Genomic DNA, 18,625 nt, shown 5'->3' with positions numbered 1-18,625 from the left:
GGCTGCCTCCCTTCTGGCCCAGCTTGCCACGACCTCTGGAAAGGTAAGGAGGCGACTCTGCCGATGCCTCGTTTGAGCTCCGCCAGGCTGTTTTGCACACTTAGCACTTGTGAAATCCAGGAGAGCTCAGCAGCTTTTACAAGCCAGCTTACAGGCAGTCCCCATGCTGAACACTCCCAAAGAAAAAAAAAAACCAACCAACCAAAACACATTTAAAAAAAAAAAGGGGGGGGGGGGGGGGGGGGGGGCAAAAACCCCACTCCAAAAAACTACTAGTTTGGAAATTTTGGCACTTCTGGTGCCTTGGTTTCCCTTCTCTAAAATGGCGACTATGTTTCTGATTTGCCTACCAAGCAAAGGTGTTTGCTGATTAGGGAAGTAATGTTTGCACAGCACTTTGAAGATTTAAAGTACTACATTAATCCTACATGTTGTTCTTAGCAGAAGCCAATTTTTAACTAAGAGGAGAAAAAAAAAAAGAAAAGGTGATTTGAATAGTGACCCTCCCCTACTTCAAGATGTTCACTCATCTCCCAACATCAGCTATTCTTATCTGTAAATGTTTTTTTAACCCTTCCTTCTCATAGTTCTCAGAAACCACAAGTCTCATTCAGCTTTTATTTGAAAAATGGCTTCTTTCCAGGCTGTGGCTGTTTCTTGTAAAGTTAATTCCTTTGGTAATACTGCTGGAGGCACATTGGTATGTTTGGTGTGTGTGTATACATATATATTTTACCCCTTTTCACACGGTGTTGTTTTTATATATGTGTAGTGAAAGATACCTAATCCAGGATTATGATTCTCTTTATTCCTTTCTCATGAAAGTAGGTGGGGCTTTTTTGTGCAAGTTGCATTGATGAAAATTATATTTAATTAACACTTTTTCCTCTCCACATAGACAAAAAAAATCTCATTAAGAACAAAAAAAGTTTCTTGCACTTAATTCTCTCCCTCTGAATTTTTCTTCAAAATTAACTAAAACCTTAAAACAAATTTTCTGAAGGGGAAAAAAAAAAAAGTGTGATGCCAGTACAACTAGAAATTGCTTGTGCAAAACAGCAGAGGGATCTTCTGCCCCCGTGGAGGACACAACCCCTCCCCATGACTACTTTCTCCATCCTCATATGTCTGACCCTAACGTCTCAGGTTTTTTTCCACTTGCAGATCCTGGGAGACCTGTAGCGAGCTCTAACTGGTCTCCTGTTACACTGGGAGAGAATCAGCCACAAACATAGCAACCAAAAGGCTAAATCCTATTTGAAAGAGAAGGACATTCCCACCACCTGAAGCCTGCTTTCTCTCAGCAGGTTGGGTGTGCTGGTGCCCAACACTGTGCTGTTTGAAGAGCAGAGCACACACCACTGCAAATCAGGAGACCCAAATTTTCTGTTCCCAGTGCAGACAGGTACCACTTCGTATAATCAGGAGGTAAACAGCTTCCCTTCTCATCCCAGCTGGGCATCGCTAGCTGGTGGGGTACAGACTGCCCCGCACAGCATGCTCTTACACCACAGCACAACTCTGTCATCATGGAGGGCACTGGTCTAATATAGAGCATATAGCAAAACTCCTCACTACAGTGACAGCAGGTCACATAGGGAGGCTATATTGCCTTGGTAGGCTTTAGAAAACAACGAAGGATACAAAAAGGAAAAGAAAAAACCAAGACAGCTGACATCACAAGACATTTTCTGGAAACTATTGCACAGATCTGTAGAGCTGCTTGTAAGGAGTAACAGAAGAAGTTAACTGCTAATAAAAATAAAATATACATGACAAAGAGATTAGGGGGAAAAAGCACAATTACATTCTAATGGGAACCTAATGCACTCAGATCTCCTTCTACTCAAGCATAAAAACCCAAACAGAAGCCAGCAGGCCCCTCCTGGCTGGTTCTCACAGGTGAACTGGTTCTTCCCAGCTTTGCTAGCTTGAAAACACCTCCCTGCCGTGAGAAAGGCACCTCCTTCAAAGACAACAAGCCTGGCTCCTCTCTTTCCAGGTAGATGACCTAGGACAAGTTACGTATGCCTCAACAGCCTTAGTGTTATGCCCTGTAATATCACACAGAGGGAAACACACTTCACAAGCTCTTCAAGCAGGAAAGCGTGATCACAACCTCTCTGTGCACCAGAACGATGGTGGCAATCAACGCCCGCCCTGCCTCCCTGCCTGCTCCATGCCAAGAGGCAGAGTGCACTGGAAACAGCCTCTTCAGGCAGGCATGGCTGCAGAGAGCTTGAGGAAGCCAAATCTTAACCACTTCTCACCCGAGACAAATGCCCAAATATGGAAGCGCTCCTGCTTCGCTGAGATCAGTGGGGAGCCAAGCCCTTAGCTCACACCATTGCATCAGCTCTGGCAGCCTACAGCATGTGCATCCGAAGGCTGCAACCCCATCTTCTCCTCTGCTGCCTGCTCACTTCTCTCCCTTTGGATTACAGGCATTATTTCCCTTCCTCACTCCTGCTGTAACAGGGCGGGTTATCACCAGCAAAATTGACTTTGCTGGGCGACCAGCTGGGCTGAAGAGAAAGCCTACATTTAGAGGCATGACAGGATTAGCAGAGTAGCCAGGAGGTGACCGATTTCAGTGCTTGGTGGTCTGCAGACCCTTTGCACAAATGAGTCTCTCTTTTAAAAGGACCCTTCTCAGCTGCCCTGTGCAAACAGCTAAAGCCTACATCATTGCTGACTCGGAGCTTCTGACGACAGGGAAATTCAAAATCCTATAACAAGGCCACTTCCACTCCCCTTCTCCTGCCAGCTTTAAAAATAATATTAAAAGGTAAAATTGGAAAGCTCAAATTGCACTGACCAACACACCCCCAAGGAATAACAAAGCTAAGATTTCACATGAACACTTAGCACAGCCCCACATGTTCATTGGAAGAGTAACCAGCCTTTAACAAAAAGTTTTCGTATTTGATGCAGAGACATAATCAGCAGCCAGGACAATACTGGACATTACCAGTGTTGTTGAAACAATGCGCTATTTGAACAGATTATTTAAGAGAATGCATAATTCAGGACTGTTGAGTCAAGGCAATGTGCACAGCTAATTGCCCTCTCACTGCTTCACTATGCTTGTGCACAGTCCTCTAATTCATTTTATAGAGATTGGGAAAAAATTTCCCCATTTTACCAGGTGGTTCAGGACACAGGATATATTTAAAATGAAAATGGAATTAATCAATCTGAAAGACTGAGATAGCCCAGCCAAGGAATCTGTACTCTTAACCACGGAAACCTGTTATTGCTCATGTGGACTAATTTAAGTGCATTCCTTTCACCTTCCTTAAAATGCAACTTTTCCAAATCCACTAACCCTAGCCAGCACAATCCATTTAGTTGCTTTCATGCATGTTGCACAGGCTGTTATCCAGCTTTCCTAGCAAAGAGAGTCCAAAATCTGAGCATTTTCTTATGGCTGCGAGTACAGCTGCGTTTACTGAGAACAGGAGAACCAGTGAGCCCAACTGGAACATGGATTGCAGCTTTGCAGAGCTATAGGTTTCATAACAAAGCCCTGCAAGGAGCAACCCAGCTCAGCTCCAACCTACTGCAGGGCATGAGAATAAACTGCTAAACTCAGGTATTGCCAACACCTGAATTATGCAAGTCTTGCAGGGCTGGGTGTCTGTCTTCAGCAGAATCAAACATTTGCAAATAAATTTCAGTTTTCATTTAAAAACTTAAAGCTATTTCTGCCTTCTTTTTCCTTAACCCTTGTGACTACCAAGAAAAGCTTTAAAACATTTAGTAGGTGCACCCTAAAGGCTCAAAAACCTGGGGGAGAATAAGAAGAACCTGTTTGTCTTTTAAAAAAGAGTCTCATGACTTATAAGGTGGCATCTTCCTTATGGGGATGGGTGGATCCAATTCATTTTTTGATAGCTCGCGTTTGGCAGTAATGTTGACTTTTACTTACCTTGACATACCATTTCAATTTTAACTTTCCTACTGCAATCATGTTCTTCCCCATGTAACAGGTTCTGCTAGTGACAGGTGATTGCCAAATCTTTTTTTAGGAGGAAAAGCCAGTGCAGTTGTTTGTTTATTTCTTGTGCTCAGAGTGGGTGGGGAAGATCGGCACACAACTTACTTCCACAAAGAAAAAAAAAAAAATCTGAGGTGGCACACTTTTGAAATGCCTTGTTTTCTTCTGCTGCAGAAACAGGAGGAGATATCACAAGGCATGGGAATATGGGAATTCTTGCAGAGGAAATATCCCACAATAAATGACACACAGTTCTGGATAAGTTCTTACTTCACCCAATTCATAGGGCTTCTCGCTTAACCTCAACAACCTACTCTCTATCTCAGCATTACAAAATGATAACGGCTTGTTCCTTCACAGCGTGTTTTTCAAGAAGTTTTTATTGTACCATGAATACACATGTGAGAAGCTTTGTTCAATTCAGACTTTTAAGGCTTTTGTTTTTAAACACTTCAGTAGAGTTTCAATTGTTAAAGATTTTCCTTCTGAAAAGACTGATTAACCTGCTTATATTCTTACTTGTGTTCTCAGGTCATTAATTAAAAAAAATAATCAAGGATGCTTATAAAGTCCTCTGCAATCCAATCTCAATTTGTCATCATTAATTAGTTCAACATTGCATACAAATGAAGAGCTAACCTGATTAGACAGCATGTTTTACTGGAATTCCTACTTAAGGTCATGAAAGACTTCAGAGAGAAAATTTGTAATATTTTCAAAGTGAACTGCTTATACATATGAAATCACCCTCTCACCTAGCAGCAGCTAGTGTTTCTCTCTGCAATTTTTGGCCATTGTTTTTTTTCTTTTTTTCCCCCTTTAATTAGGAGCCCATCACAAACCCGAGCAGAGGAGTAATCCTGATGGTACACTCATCGCTCTTGCAGCCTATCCTATACAAATACTGCTGATTTGGCAAAGGACGCCCACTGTCCTAGGGCAATAAACCTGTCCCATAGAAAGAGTCTGCAGAACTTCGGGGAAGGGGGGAAAGGTTTTAGGAAAAGATACGATTCCAGGGCCGTTTTCAGAGACATAGCATTTAAGTACTCAGTGAGTACCCTCTCTCATTTCTCCCACCTCCAAAAGAAGTAACCTTGGGATCTACACGATACGAGATTATTGCCTCCAAAGCACGCAGATTGGGAGGCTAAATGCACAAAGTGGCCGAGAAATCTGAAGCATCCTCACAGGTCTCTAATCCTCCCATGAAAGCAAGCTCTTGCTTTTTAGAGAAATAACCCAGTCCTCTACCAAGCCCACAACCTTTGCTTCCATGACCTAATCTAACATGACTCAGCCCAGAAGCTCGGAGGAGCTCCAGTGAAGTGCGCTGTCAGCCAGGCCAGCAGATCCCCTGACAGTCACCACCGAGCCTTCCCAGCAGGGCAAGGTGGGTCAGCCTGGCTCATCCTCTCCCAAACAGGGGAAGGTGCGATACAATGGATTTCCTTACTTAATACTGTTGCCCTGGGGAACGGCAAGAGGGGAAAAAAAGAACTAAGAAACAAGGCTTTCAAGTTTTGGACTCTTAATAAGGGTGGGGCCATCAAGTAATTAAACTTTTAATAGGTCACTGCAGTGGAAGAAACTCTTCCAGTTGGGTAAGTTCCTAATCCATCATTAAAAAAAGACGACAGGCATTAATCAAAGCATATGAAGTCACATGGGGGGGAATGAGCAACTCCAAGAACTTGCTCTTGCTGAGAGGATGGGGCAATCACTCCTCCTTTCATCAACATTTCACACATGTTTCCACATTTCTCAGGACGGCAGCAGGAAAGAGAGCCTTCACGTCCTTCCCCACCCACCCCACTGATAAAGCTGTCGAACACAAATTACCAACCACTCAAGAGCCCATGTGAAATGAGTTGGTGGATTAATTAGCAGAAGGGTAGAGCTCCGAAGATGGAAAGATGCTCTACTGTGTAAGGCGTATTGATTGAAGGTCCCCAGCCACCACCACAAGACTGTCATCATCCACTGCGAACATACAGCACACTGCCAGCTCCTGCATGAGCAGCTAAATCTAGGTCACTTGGCTCAGCACAGGGGCACCTGGACCACACTCATTCCTCCCTGATCAGAGAGCTGTTTGGGACCCCATTCCTTTAGTAAAATACATGGACTTATCCCTAGACAGACTGCAACAGGTACAGGGAGCACATCTTCATCTGTTGGTAGTGTGTTCCACATCAGGGCAAAAGAAAAGAAGGGGAAGCTAAGTGTGCCTGCCCCCAGGCTGCACATGTTCAGTGACTGTAGTTACCAAGGAGCAATTTTATTTATTTTTTTAAAGCCAGCACGTAATCTGATCTTTGACTACTACCCAGATCTACATTAAAACTCAGCCTCCACTTCTACCCCAGAAAGCCACTATGACTACAGTGAAACATCTCAAGTGCTTGCTTAACTTTGAGCTCACGAGCAGCTCGCTCGTCTTCAGCTCTGCTGGAACAGCCTACTACACATGTTCAAGTCTCATTTCAAAAGACTGCTTTTCATAGTTGAAAGGACAGCATCAAACACTCTGGTTCCCTGCAGCTGCATTAGATAATTCTTTGTACCATAGTTATCAAAGGAGAACGTCTTCTCCTATCTCCTTCAGAGGACCCTCTCCAGGGCAGTCTGCAAAAATATAAGGGCAGCATTTTCTTGCTCTGAGTAATGGAAAGTAGAACTGACCGATGACTTCCTTACTTAAAAGGGAAGTGAAAATAAATAGTGTGTCTAGTGTAAGTGGAGAAACCTGGACATGAAAAGAAGCATGAACTACAGCAGGGCATCACTCCCAATGCACATAAGGCAAAGGTGCAATTTCAACCTCACTTAAAAATCCTTCACCATTTTGTGCATAAACAAATGAAAAATTTGGTCTTGAGCAGACCTATCGCATTTTAACGCCATGAAACACAATTTCCTGAACAAAGTTATTGTTACCAGTTTTAGACAAATTTTACTGGAAAAGGCTTTTAAAATATAAAGGATGCAAACTTACAGTGATTTATTGTTATCTGGCATCTTTTTCCAGAGTGGAGCACACAAGGCTCCACTGCTTTGCTGGGAGCAGTCTCTGGGTGTTTTTTAGTTGTAATTCCTGGTAGATTATATTTAAATTTGAGATCGAAGTAGTTCCTCAGATTAAAAAAGAAAAAAAACACCCACACTATTTTAATGCTTTTAGCTTTTGGTAAAAAGTATATCTTTTTTTCTTTAAAAAAGCTAAAAATATTGAGTCCCTGCTTTTATTCAGGTATCGTGAGGTAGGGCATTATTCACTGCACCTATTCCAAGTGCCTGAAGGAGAGGAAGGCAAATACTGAACATCTTTAAGACAGCAATATTCTCCACTGCAAACATCTCTACTCTAGAGCCCTAAACCGCAACAGGATGTACAGCTCCAGCAGTGCTGTGTCCTGGGCTGCAAAGGTTTTAGAGCTTGAACAGTCAAGCCAGCTCCACCAAAAATCAAGACCTGGGCTTCAAGTTTCAAGCTCCATATATTTTTTTAAGAAAGGGACTATTCTGACAGCAAGAGCAGAGTGTTAAGTTAAAGAAAAATTAAAAAAAAAAAAAAAAAAACACAAAAACCCAACAAATAACCCAAATACCACAGGGCTGACCCAAGCTAGTGACCCTGGGGTTTCCATACCAGCTGCAAGATGGGAAGGACATGGAGAAAGAGAAAGCTCCACACTCCATGGGTCGGAGTGGGGGACACCACCTCCATCCTGCTGGCACAGCCCCACATGCCAAACCTTCTGCAAACCCATGGAAGCTGAAGAAAGTGAAGGGAAGCACTGAAGCCATGCTTTTGCCCACCCCATGTTTTACTCCAGCACACCTGCTAGACCCAAATGGAGAGCCACTGTTTCATCACATACGGTCTTTAGGTGACTGTCTTTTTGCAAGGCATTTTACTCATCTGGGATTTAGTGATATTATTGGGGGTTAAATTCCCACCACACCCTCCCAGAGCAGCCAAGATAAATCTCTCCCTTCTGTGTGACATGTCATGCACTGAAGAGGACACAGGTCACTCCGTTCTTGCACAAGCTGGATAAATATCATACGAATAATGTCACTAGTAGCATTGGGACCAAAGCCAGAGAAGGAGCAAAGCGATGCTGCGTCCTTACCGTCCATGTTGCTGATTTTGCTGTGCTGGACTGTTGAAATGATACATCAAAGCTGTGAGGTCCTGGGTAGTCTGTGTTGGAAGGGATGGCTGGGGAGGGTGAGAGGGCATCAAAAGTCGAGCTGGGCTGGGCGTAAGGCGAGGGGGCCGTGACGCTGTTCTGCGCATGCTCCGTGTTGTAGGGGCTGGTGGAGGAAGAGCCATTCTGGATCTGCTGGTCCATGCTGTTCAGGAGCCCCAGGTTTGTGTACTGCGGCTAGAGGCAAAAGAGATGCACAGGAGCGTTACAGAAGCAACATTAGCACAGGCTGGCTAGCCACGGCATGGCCTTCACGATGGAGGATGCACAGCATGATCTCAGCACCATCGAACATGTGTCACACCAAGAAGAGGGAGATTTGCAAAGTATATACTGCATTTTACATCGGTGATGGCAACAGAAAGAGGCTGCTCGTGGCCACGCAGTAGATCAACAACTGAGCTGGGAAAAGAGCTTGCACATAACAAGGAGATGATTCTCAGGGCAACAAGCCATCACAAGGAGACAGGCTCCCTATGTCTAGCAACACCCAGCCTGGAGACCCTTTTGAAGAGACTGCTGTAACCTGATAGAAATCACCAGGGTCATTACAGTGCAACTGGCTCTAGCTTGTACAAGGCCGCACCATCTCTGATGGTCTCGCTCTCTACACAAAGGCTGCTCCTCTTCTTGTGGATCTGATCCTGCTATGCAAGGTGACATTTAGGCACGCTAACTCAGGTAGTAACTGCACCGAAGCATGACTTACTGGAGAAAAGGTTCATAGCACTTAATCAGGTTGCACTATGCACTCAATTCCCAGTGACCGGTCACAGACACTAGTAGAAAGGAATTAAAGGTCTCATCAAGCAGCATGGCAGCTCACAGCATGGAAGGCTTCCCCACATACTTAAGCAGCAGCAGTTGCACAGTTTGTAGCACTTAAATGAGCAGATACGATTGTTCCCCAGAAGTAGCCTCCAGGTACAAATGACATATGAAATAATTGAAGGCATCAAAAGTGAAGGCTAGAGAATGGAGTACAGAAAGGCAAAGGTTAGATCAGGGAGAGGTTAGCAGAAGAATCACATGCCTAATGCCCTAAATTTTATGTGCAGCCCTGGTACCCATCTCAAAGAGATGAGAGAGGAACAAATTTCAGAGAAAGCTGACAAGAACGAGCAAACTCTTTCAATGCCTTCCTGTAATGCAGCAGTAGATGACAGGTTTTCAGCCTGGAAAAGAGACAATGAAGAGAGAGGTGGAACACAGTATGACAGAAGTGGATAAATTCCTAAACAATATGGAAATAAAGCACATAGGAAATGAGTTTCCATGCTCTATTAAGAGAGTTGTCGGAGGACAAGAAAACATCTTTAGCAGGATTTTGGTTTAAACACACACAGAGTGGTTCTTCACAAAGCCCATAAATAAGCATGGATTTTCTGCCACAAAATGCTGTGGATACTAAAAGCCTACATATGTTCAAAAAGGCATTGGACAATTTCTGCTGGAGAAAAACCCATCAAGGCAGCGTATCTGATTTTAAAATTCTGAACCACAAACAGTTGCACTGTGGGAAGAGAGTTACAAAAAACTACCCCAATCTTTTATTCCTCCAAAGGACCCAGCATTGGCCATGGAGACAGGGCAGCAGGTAAGCAGCACATGGGGTTCAGCCAGGTACATGTAGTCTCATCCTCGCGTGTGTCCAAAGGGCATTGTTTGTGCCCAGCTTGGGGAGAGCAGCATCCAAAAAGTTTGCAGTACTCGTCCCCAACAGCTCTGTGATCACCCAGGAACACGCAGAGATATGCCCACCTGGTTCTGCAGTTAGCAGCTGACACAGCAGAAGGGACACAGGCTCTTCCCCTTGTTCAAGGGTCCAAGCACCTCATGCCCCTCCGCATCCTACATCTTCAGTCCCATCCAGAGCCATTAATCTCATGTATCTCTCAGTACTTCAGCCAGTCTGCTTCAGACTTCGCTCTTATTTCCAACAGTTACTCCTTTTCTAGAGACAACTCTATGTTATCAGCCAAGCAACAAAGGCTCCCCAAGTCAGACACCAACAGCAAGACCCAAACCAAAAATCTTTCCTGATACTGGGAATGCCACCAGCCCTAATGAAGCTTGAAGCACATCACTCTTCCAAGGACCTGAAAGGGAATGGCACAAGCTACCTGCTGAGCTTCCTGGGGACCTTGGACAAGTTATTTAACACCCAGTTTCTCCAGTCATTTCAGCCATGGAGGAAACAGGCTGGTCCCTTTGCAAGGATGAAGTGCCTCCCTACACCCAAACACTTCGTGCTCTCAGCTGTCCTTGCAGAAGAGGAGGAGGTAGAGAAATCTGAGCCACCAAATAGAGCTCTTCCTTAGTTTTCTGTCTCTGCTTCACTGGAAGAGGCTGATATTTTATGGGGTTTTAATTAAAAGCTCAAGGTGAGCCTGGTGCTGTTGGGTCTTCAGCAAGGCACATCAGACTTTCCAGAGATGGATCAGCTTGCTAATACGAGCTGTGGTGGGAAGGAGAAGGTCTGGTGGGGGATGGCACAGGGGACTTCATTCTGGGAGCTGGGATGGTCTGCAAAGAGAAGGGAGAGCTGGTTCCCTCCCTTGCTCTGCCATCGACATGCTGTGTCCTTGGGCAAGCCACCTCGCCTCCCCCTCCACCCTCAGCCTACTTCAGGCAGCAAGGTCTGCAGGGCAAGGATTGCTCCTCGCTATGTAAAAAGCACTCTGCTTAATGGGCCTCTGTTTTGTCTGAGGCCTTCAGGCAGCAGAGTAATAAAAGCAATTACATATTGAGTCCTAATCCTGGGTGAACCAGTGACTCTCTGTGTTGCCTCAGGTTAGTCATTTGCCCTCCCTGCCTCAGTTTCCCCATCTATAACAGCAGGGATGTTCTAGATGCCCAGCACCCCTGTTAGATGGGCAAGCGAATATCTGCTATTGGACTCAAAGCATGCTAAATAGTTGATGCAGGAGAAAGTGATCCAGACTGGTTCTTCTTCTCCAAAAGGAGATCGCAGCTTTGGCAATGCAGATGACAGTTATGTCTCATCTTCTGCGGGCTATTCAGCCAACCAAGACCTATTTAATGGAATTTTGGTACATGTTTTCCCTTGAGGCTAATTCTGTATGGAAAGAGCCAGAATGCTGGTGTACTGCACCAGGAACAGTCTTTTTCCTGCTCAATAATTTTGTGTTTAAACAAACAAAAAAAACCCTCCCTGCCCTCCTGCCCCAGAATACCCTAACAAGACCTGAAGACTTCTCAAAAATGTAGAAGTATCACTCAGTTGTTTCATTTCTCATGGAGATTAACATCAGACACACTCCCTAACCAACAGAATGATGAAAAGACGCTGTGATGAAAACAGTCTCCTAAACCAACTCAGACATACAGACAGCAAAACAATAGTGTTTCAGCTTTCACTTAAAAACTATTCCCTCTAGTCCCAGGCTACTTAAGATGATGGAGAAAGATGGCCAAATGGGCAGTCAGCGTTAACAAGACAGCACAGTCTGGAAACACTGAAGGTGCTGCCTGGAAGTCAATTAAAAAAAAAAAATAGTGCCCCATTAAAATTTAAGATATCCTTAAGAGAATCAAAGATCCTTTCCATTCCTTTCAGTCCAGGGACCATCTGTCTAAATGTTACCAGCAGAGCAGCCATTCCACCGCATTTATACACTCGCATGCCACAGCCGCATGCCATGTCCCCATTTGCTCTTTAAATAACTATTAATCTCCTTGCACTTATCCCTGCGCTGACACAAGCAGCTGTTGGACTCCCCTTCTCCCCCTCCCAGCCCCACCAGCCTTTCACCTTCCCTGGCCCCTTGGTCCCCTCCCCAGGCAGGTGCTCCATCCCCAGTGACAAAGCCATCGGCTGGGTTTGCGCGCTCGCGCACACACACACACACAAGCACTAAACCTCATCTCGCAGCTATGCCCCAAGGCAGGAGGAGAGTTGTTTGCGCTCAAGGGGTCAACATCTGAATTGCTTGCAAGGCTTTTGGAGGAATCAGATAAGGCTTTCGGAGGCACACGCCTTGTGACAACACAACAATTAGAGGGGCAGCAGGCCCGGGGAAGGCGCACGCAGGAATTCACCCGCCGCCGTCACAATAAAACCACTTCGCCCCAGCCACGCTGCGGATGGCGAGAACAAAGAGAGTAAGGGGCTGCGGGCGTGTCTGCAAGGCATCGCCCTCCAGGAGGGGTCTGTAGGGTGTGTGTTTGCACACACACGGCCTCTCTTCACCATTCACAGAAAGAAAGACGACAGCATCTAATTCGGAAACTAATTCTTGCCAGGTTGGTAGCCCAGATTTTAGCACACGCTCGCGTTTTGCTGCGGGGTTGTTTTAAACAACTGCGGGGTCTAATCCCACCACCAATGCCCGGCAGAAGGAGAATGCTATTTGGTGGAAAGAAGAGAAATGCACGCAAAGCTGAAAGAATGGATTATCTAATTTTTCAGTGCTTTTGTTCTCTATTTTGTTCCTTCCATCAAGTTTCTGAAACTATTAATATTGCTGAGGCATTACAAAAACCTTCAGGTGAGTTTAACTGCAAATAATTAGAGAGCTACAATGAGATCATGACTATTTTGGAACATAGTTTCAATAACGTATCTTGAACTATCAGTTTAGCTTCCTACATCCCACCAGCTTCACTTTCAGGTTTTCATGCTAACACGCTTCTAGATTAGGAAAGCCACGGTTTCACTGGAGAGGCTGCTGAATTAATGACCAGACTGAAAACTGCAGAATTGTTTAATCACGGTTCTGCTGTCAGGAGGACGGACTTCCTAAGGCACGCCGTGGACTATGTAAGGCAGAAAGCCTCCTGACCCCAGCGGCTCTGGGGCACTTGCCACAAGAGGGCAATGCAAATGCTCCACCACACATGGCAGAGCTGAGGTGCTGGGGAAGATTCCCCAATCCACCCAATCTAGGGGCCTTCTCACTCTGCCCTGCAGCAAGAACCCACCCCCAGTTCTTTGGCCACAGCCTGCTTTTAAGCCCATCATGTTAATTGGTAAGGTTATGAGATAGATCTGCAAAGAGACCCCCAGTATGAAGACACAAGGGAAGTAACACAAGTGAAAAAAATTTCTCAAGGGGACTTCCACACCAAAAATCCCCTAAAATACACAGCTCCAGCTATTAACTACCCAGTTATCAACCTTTCAGAGAAAGTTTTCAGAGTTTCTCCAATTGAGAAAATAAAGGAAAAGTTACCATCTTCAGGTGTAGAACACCTAGATGCTTCCACCCCATCAAAACTCTTCTCCATATCTCCAAAAGAACATGCATCTACATTGTGCGCACATACCGACAAAATTTTAATTTTCATTGCTGGATCTATGCAGCTAAAGAGCATTGTCCAGCTACTCAAAAAGCTTTGCAAAACACCGTCACTGGTGCTTATTCTCCAAAGATATGAGATGATGAAACTAATACAGTAAACTACCATGGCTGTTAGCAATAAGATTTTGCAAGGCACTTTGCTAATTCTGTGCTTTGTCCTTAACTGCACCACAATTAATGCATCAGGGCTAACAGTTGCAGGACTAGTAGGAACCAGCTTACAGCGGTATTTCAGTGCTGGACCAGATGAAGATTCAGATTCCTGTTGGAAAACAGCTCTCAAGGGCAGCAGGATAAATGTTTTCCAGAGTGCTCAATGCCTATCCAAATCAGAAGACAGACACCTCAAATGTATCAAGAAAGATTTAAATCAACCTAGTTTTTCAAACCTTCCCAGCAAAGGATTTTAGTAGGTGGAAATAAAGCACTTAAGCTGAACAGAAGTGCTTCTATCATAATTATTAATCAAGATATTGCTGACTGCAAGACTGCACAGCTTTGCCAATTGCTCAGAAGGCAGCTGATACAATACCCCATGTAGGCGCACTGCTTGTGCCATTACAAAGAAGTGCCAAGAAATAAAGGGCTCCACCCATGCCCCTCAGCTAAGATCAGGGCTGAAGCCGAAAGAGATATCCAACTCACTCATCACAATGAAAGGTGTGAGTCGGTTTGCATCTCTAGCCTCTTTTCTTATTAAAAAAAAAAAAAAAAAGAGACTGAAAAACTTCTTTATGCGTCAGACTTTCCACCCAGCTCACGTACATCTGGACCGCACTCCTTTCAGGAGGAACATGCTCAGTTTGGACATTGCTCTGGTCCCCTCCAAGCCACGAAGGGAAGACGTGTACAGTCATTTCAACACCAGCTCAGGCCCAGATCCCCGCGGAGAGCTGCGGTGCTGGCGGCAGTTCTCAGCCTCTGCGCTCCCCCCAGCTCCATTTCTAAAGTGGAAACAAATCCCGTAGGTCTATTTTGAAGAGGTTTTTCCCCAGAGCTACTGTGCAGCTAAATACATCAAACACTCGGAAGCCCACAGATAAAATGATAATGTGCACCGTATACTCAATGTGAGGAGCGAAGGAGCAAATAACTTCGGTTCAACCAAAGATATCAACAGTTACCAAGATAGGTTCCCAGACACTATAGCTCCTAAGCTCTAGTTACAACGTGTCATGGCTTTTAACACTATAACAAATCAATCTGCTTTGAGTAATCTTACTGTTGGGCCACTGCTTTTGCCAGGACAAGAGGAGACTATTTCACATCCCAGGTTCCCAGCACGATGGCGTGCGTTGGACTAGAAGAGGCCCTCGAGTCAGTAACTCCTGTCCTGGCTATTAGCCCTGCTGCAGCATAACCAAACGTTTCACATCTCCTCAGCTCAATCCCACCTGTAAGCAGGGAGCACAAATATTTCTGCATACCGTCTCCTGTATTATTGAGGAGGGGATCTATTTGGGAACTATTGGGCTATGCAATAAGCATGACCACAGCAATTTTAAGAAACTAAATTCAAACATAGTAAAGAAAAAAAAAATTCTCCTTCCAAGGGGGGCAAACCTCCTGTAAAAAAGTGTGTTTGTATATACTACAATCTTGGATTATACTTATCTAGTCCTGGACAGGTATTTCATGTGAAGTATTAAGAAGTATTCACATGAAGTATAATACTTCATGTGAAGTATTATAACCCCAGCAGGTCACCTGGACAGCTTCCAACACCACCTAAACACAAAAAGTACAACCTAAAGAAAACAGAGTCCTCCATTTCACCCATCTGGAAAGGAAAAAAAAAAAAGGGGGGGGGGGGGGGGGCAAAAAAAAAGGCAGAAGCCTGAAACAAGCAAAAAACTCAGAACACCCAAACACAAGTAAGCTATCAAAATCATGCCACCATGTTCAAAGTTCAGATATGCAGGCTTAAAAAATTGCCTTGCTCTGCCACTTAACACAGCATCCTTTCCCTTGAGCAGCTGCCAATCAGCCCTTTGGCTGTGGCCAGCTTAGGAGACAACAGACTACCTATGCTAAACAGGAGAAGTCAGTGCATATCACTATGGTGCTACGCATAACGCTATGGTTTGTATACTGAAAAAAGCTATGGTTTGTATACTGGGGGAAGGGAGGAAAGTCTGCGTGATTTTCACTGGGATTAGCTATTCCAGTCTGCACGTCATGCCACATCTACACCCTTTAGGTTAACACAAGCAGTACAATTTTAAGAGCCATACCCAGCAAGGCTGCAGCCCACGTGCTTCCACTCAGACGCAGTTCTGTTGAACTCAGCAGAACTTCTTGTCCAAGTAAGTAAAAGTCTACGTATGCAGGTATTTGTAGGCTTGCAGAATAAGACAAATTCGTGAAAAGCAACATGAGGGCAAGTTTCTGTCCACCCATAAAGGCTGTAAGCTTTGGAGTCATGTTGTTCCCCCCAGCTATAATTGTTTTCCTTTTTAGCTAAACTTTGAGTTTTGCCCCATGGTTAATTCATTTACTTTAACTCAGCAAGAAGTATTTTTCAGCCAGAAGCAGGGTGCCTTTTAAAACAAGCACAGCCCAAAGCAGGAATGCCTGTAATTCCTGACTCCTACCACCTGCCACAGGTTCACGTAAAAGAGCTTGTCTAATTCGAGGATTATCAGAATGACAGTGCATCCCACTTCACAAAAATATTAAGTGTGGACATCGTACATTGTGTAAGTATTTCTAAAGTATTTTCCAATGCATATAAAAATATCATCACTGGCTTGCCTAGAGATGTATTTTTGGCTTTTAATGAAAAAAAAATTCTGAATTGGGCTCTTGAAAAAAGTTCTCCTTGCATAGAAAACAGCTTCGTTTCTGAAAGTCAGACCATTTTATGCAGGCTTTCATTAGAGTATGTAGGCTATGCTTAGTTATTTTGAAAATTCAGTTTAAAACAGGAAAGAGACCAAGATCCACCCCCCTGCACACAGACAGTAATTTCTTTATTCTGAACTTGTGCACAGCAATTTGACATGTAATTGGAAAACATATAAACAAAAAGAGGAGTAGGAAAAAAAATAATATAGTATCATTTCTATGAGATGCCAGAAATCACGAGACATCAGAACTACATGATCTTTAAGCAAATTGATTAATAGCCCAAACACTCAGCTTCCTAAAACCAAAACAGAGGCCAAGAGCTTCCTATGCTCTCCTATTACCAGCTGGACAACACAATGTCAACACAGATCTGAAGAACCATAAAGTACAAACGATTTGGAAAGGCACCCCTCACGCTCCCAAGAGATGTAAACATAGCTGAAGACAAAGACCTACATCAGGAAAAACAGAAAAAGACTGCAATAATTCAGCAAGGCATTTTTGCCTGATTTCAGAGGCTAAGAAGAGCTGTAGGATCACAGCTTGACAGCGTGTCCAGAAATCCTATGTGCTGAGTTTGTACAGCAATGTTGAAAAGTTAGATAAAAAAAAAAAAATCTTTAAATATAAGAGGAACTAATTAAAATACAAAGGGGGAGGTGGGGAGGAGAAGCAGGGACTGGAGAGGAAAACTCCAATAGTTGATTAAAGCTGCCTTGTTTCTTGAACTCTTTACTGGACAGTAACCATTGATGGTTATCAGTCGTTTCAGACATGCAGCATTTTATTGTGTTGAGAGGGCAGCATTGGGCTGGACAGGATATCTATCTGTCATCCACAGTGAAAGGCTGCAGACACTCCAACCACCAAAGTATGGCCATAGGGCACAAGAACAGTGAATAATCAGGGTCAGAATAGCACCAGGAGTTGAAGTCAGCTCCCAAATTCATTATGCTCAATAAAACCAGAATACACCAGCTTTCAGATAGCAAGGTAAAAATACTCCAGTTAGGTAGCATTTTAGTTAGAGCGAGAAATTCAGATCATCTGCAAGTTAAATAAGTCAAGCAGTTAAACACACACACACACAAAAAGAAGAAGGAAAAAAAAAAAAAGAAAAAAGCCACACTCACATAAACCCCCCACACCCACTCTTTGAAGCGTGGTGCAAATACAGAATATAAGAATTCATAAGAAGAGTTATAGGAGGGCAAAGGGCAAATTAAAACAAGTTAGAGCAAGCAAAGGAAAAGGGTTACACTGCAGCATGGGGGTCCCTATAGATTAAAAGGAAGATCTACTGGATTTTCTATTGTATTTGGCCATTTCATCTGTCCAAATCAGGCAAGAAAACTCCTGGGTGATGTTCTCAAAAGTCTGACACACCAAACAGTCAACCCAAGCAGCACCATCAACTGAGAAGCTTTCAAGATTGAGTGGGGAGTCAAGAGGATTGGCTGCCAAATCCCAATTATGCCCCAACTGCAGAGAACAAAAGGAGGCAGGGCTTTTCCTCCCAACATTTTATTTTGTATGTTAAAACAGCTCCTGACCTGCACCAAGATGGCATCGCCTGCACCCAAGGATCTGTTGGGGTTCAGTACAGCAGCACGCACAAAGCTGGGAGACCACCCTAAGCACCCTCCCTCTGGTGCACAGCAGAAGCACAGCTTCACTCACTGCTGCACCCTACTCTTGAGATAAGCGGCAGTTTTATATGCTGCTTTCCAAAGATGCCAGGCTGTGCATACGCCAAACCCAAAAGCTGGTCTTTGAGAGAGAGAGGGGGATGTGTGTGTGTGTATACGGACACAATGTGCATGTAAAAGCAGTGCTTCTTCCACAGTTACTTCAATCCATCAGCCTTACAACCATCAAGAATATTTTCCCCAATCATTTAAATCATGTTATCACATATTCTGCATCCCCAGGACTTCCACGGGGCTCCCTAGTATGGACCCTCCAATGTCTAACACCACAACCAAATCCACTTTTCAGTACTTCCTTCCCTGTCGAATACCGCTGACTTCAACAAATGTTAAGACACATGGTGCCATAGTCATTTAATGCAAGGCACAGCTTCAGAGATCTACATTTGAGGCACTCAACTGGACAGGCTTTTCACTATCCAAACTGAGAAGTCAATAGATTCATTGTTTGGTATGGAATCACTCACATTAGCAGGAGGACAGGAACATTTTCTGCTGAAACAGAGCTTCCATAATTTTAGTGGT

General features: G+C 44.2%; 2 protein-coding genes across 3 annotated transcripts in view; both read right to left on the bottom strand.

Moving 5' to 3' along the window:
• The window catches only part of LPP (LIM domain containing preferred translocation partner in lipoma), an 826,113-nt gene that overhangs the window by 196,092 nt on the left and 611,396 nt on the right, over positions 1-18,625 (bottom strand). The window lies entirely within an intron of this gene.
• Positions 1-18,625, bottom strand: part of TP63 (tumor protein p63) — a 109,522-nt gene that overhangs the window by 44,466 nt on the left and 46,431 nt on the right. For both annotated transcript variants that reach the window (XM_075507124.1, XM_075507125.1), the window contains exon 4: positions 8,140-8,394. In XM_075507124.1, the coding sequence (XP_075363239.1) occupies positions 8,140-8,394 (255 nt within the window). The remainder of the gene's footprint in view (positions 1-8,139; positions 8,395-18,625) is intronic.

Source organism: Mycteria americana, chromosome 7, assembly GCF_035582795.1.
Source record: "Mycteria americana isolate JAX WOST 10 ecotype Jacksonville Zoo and Gardens chromosome 7, USCA_MyAme_1.0, whole genome shotgun sequence".
Lineage (NCBI taxonomy): Eukaryota > Metazoa > Chordata > Aves > Ciconiiformes > Ciconiidae > Mycteria > Mycteria americana.
This window is presented reverse-complemented; position numbering and strand designations above follow the sequence as displayed.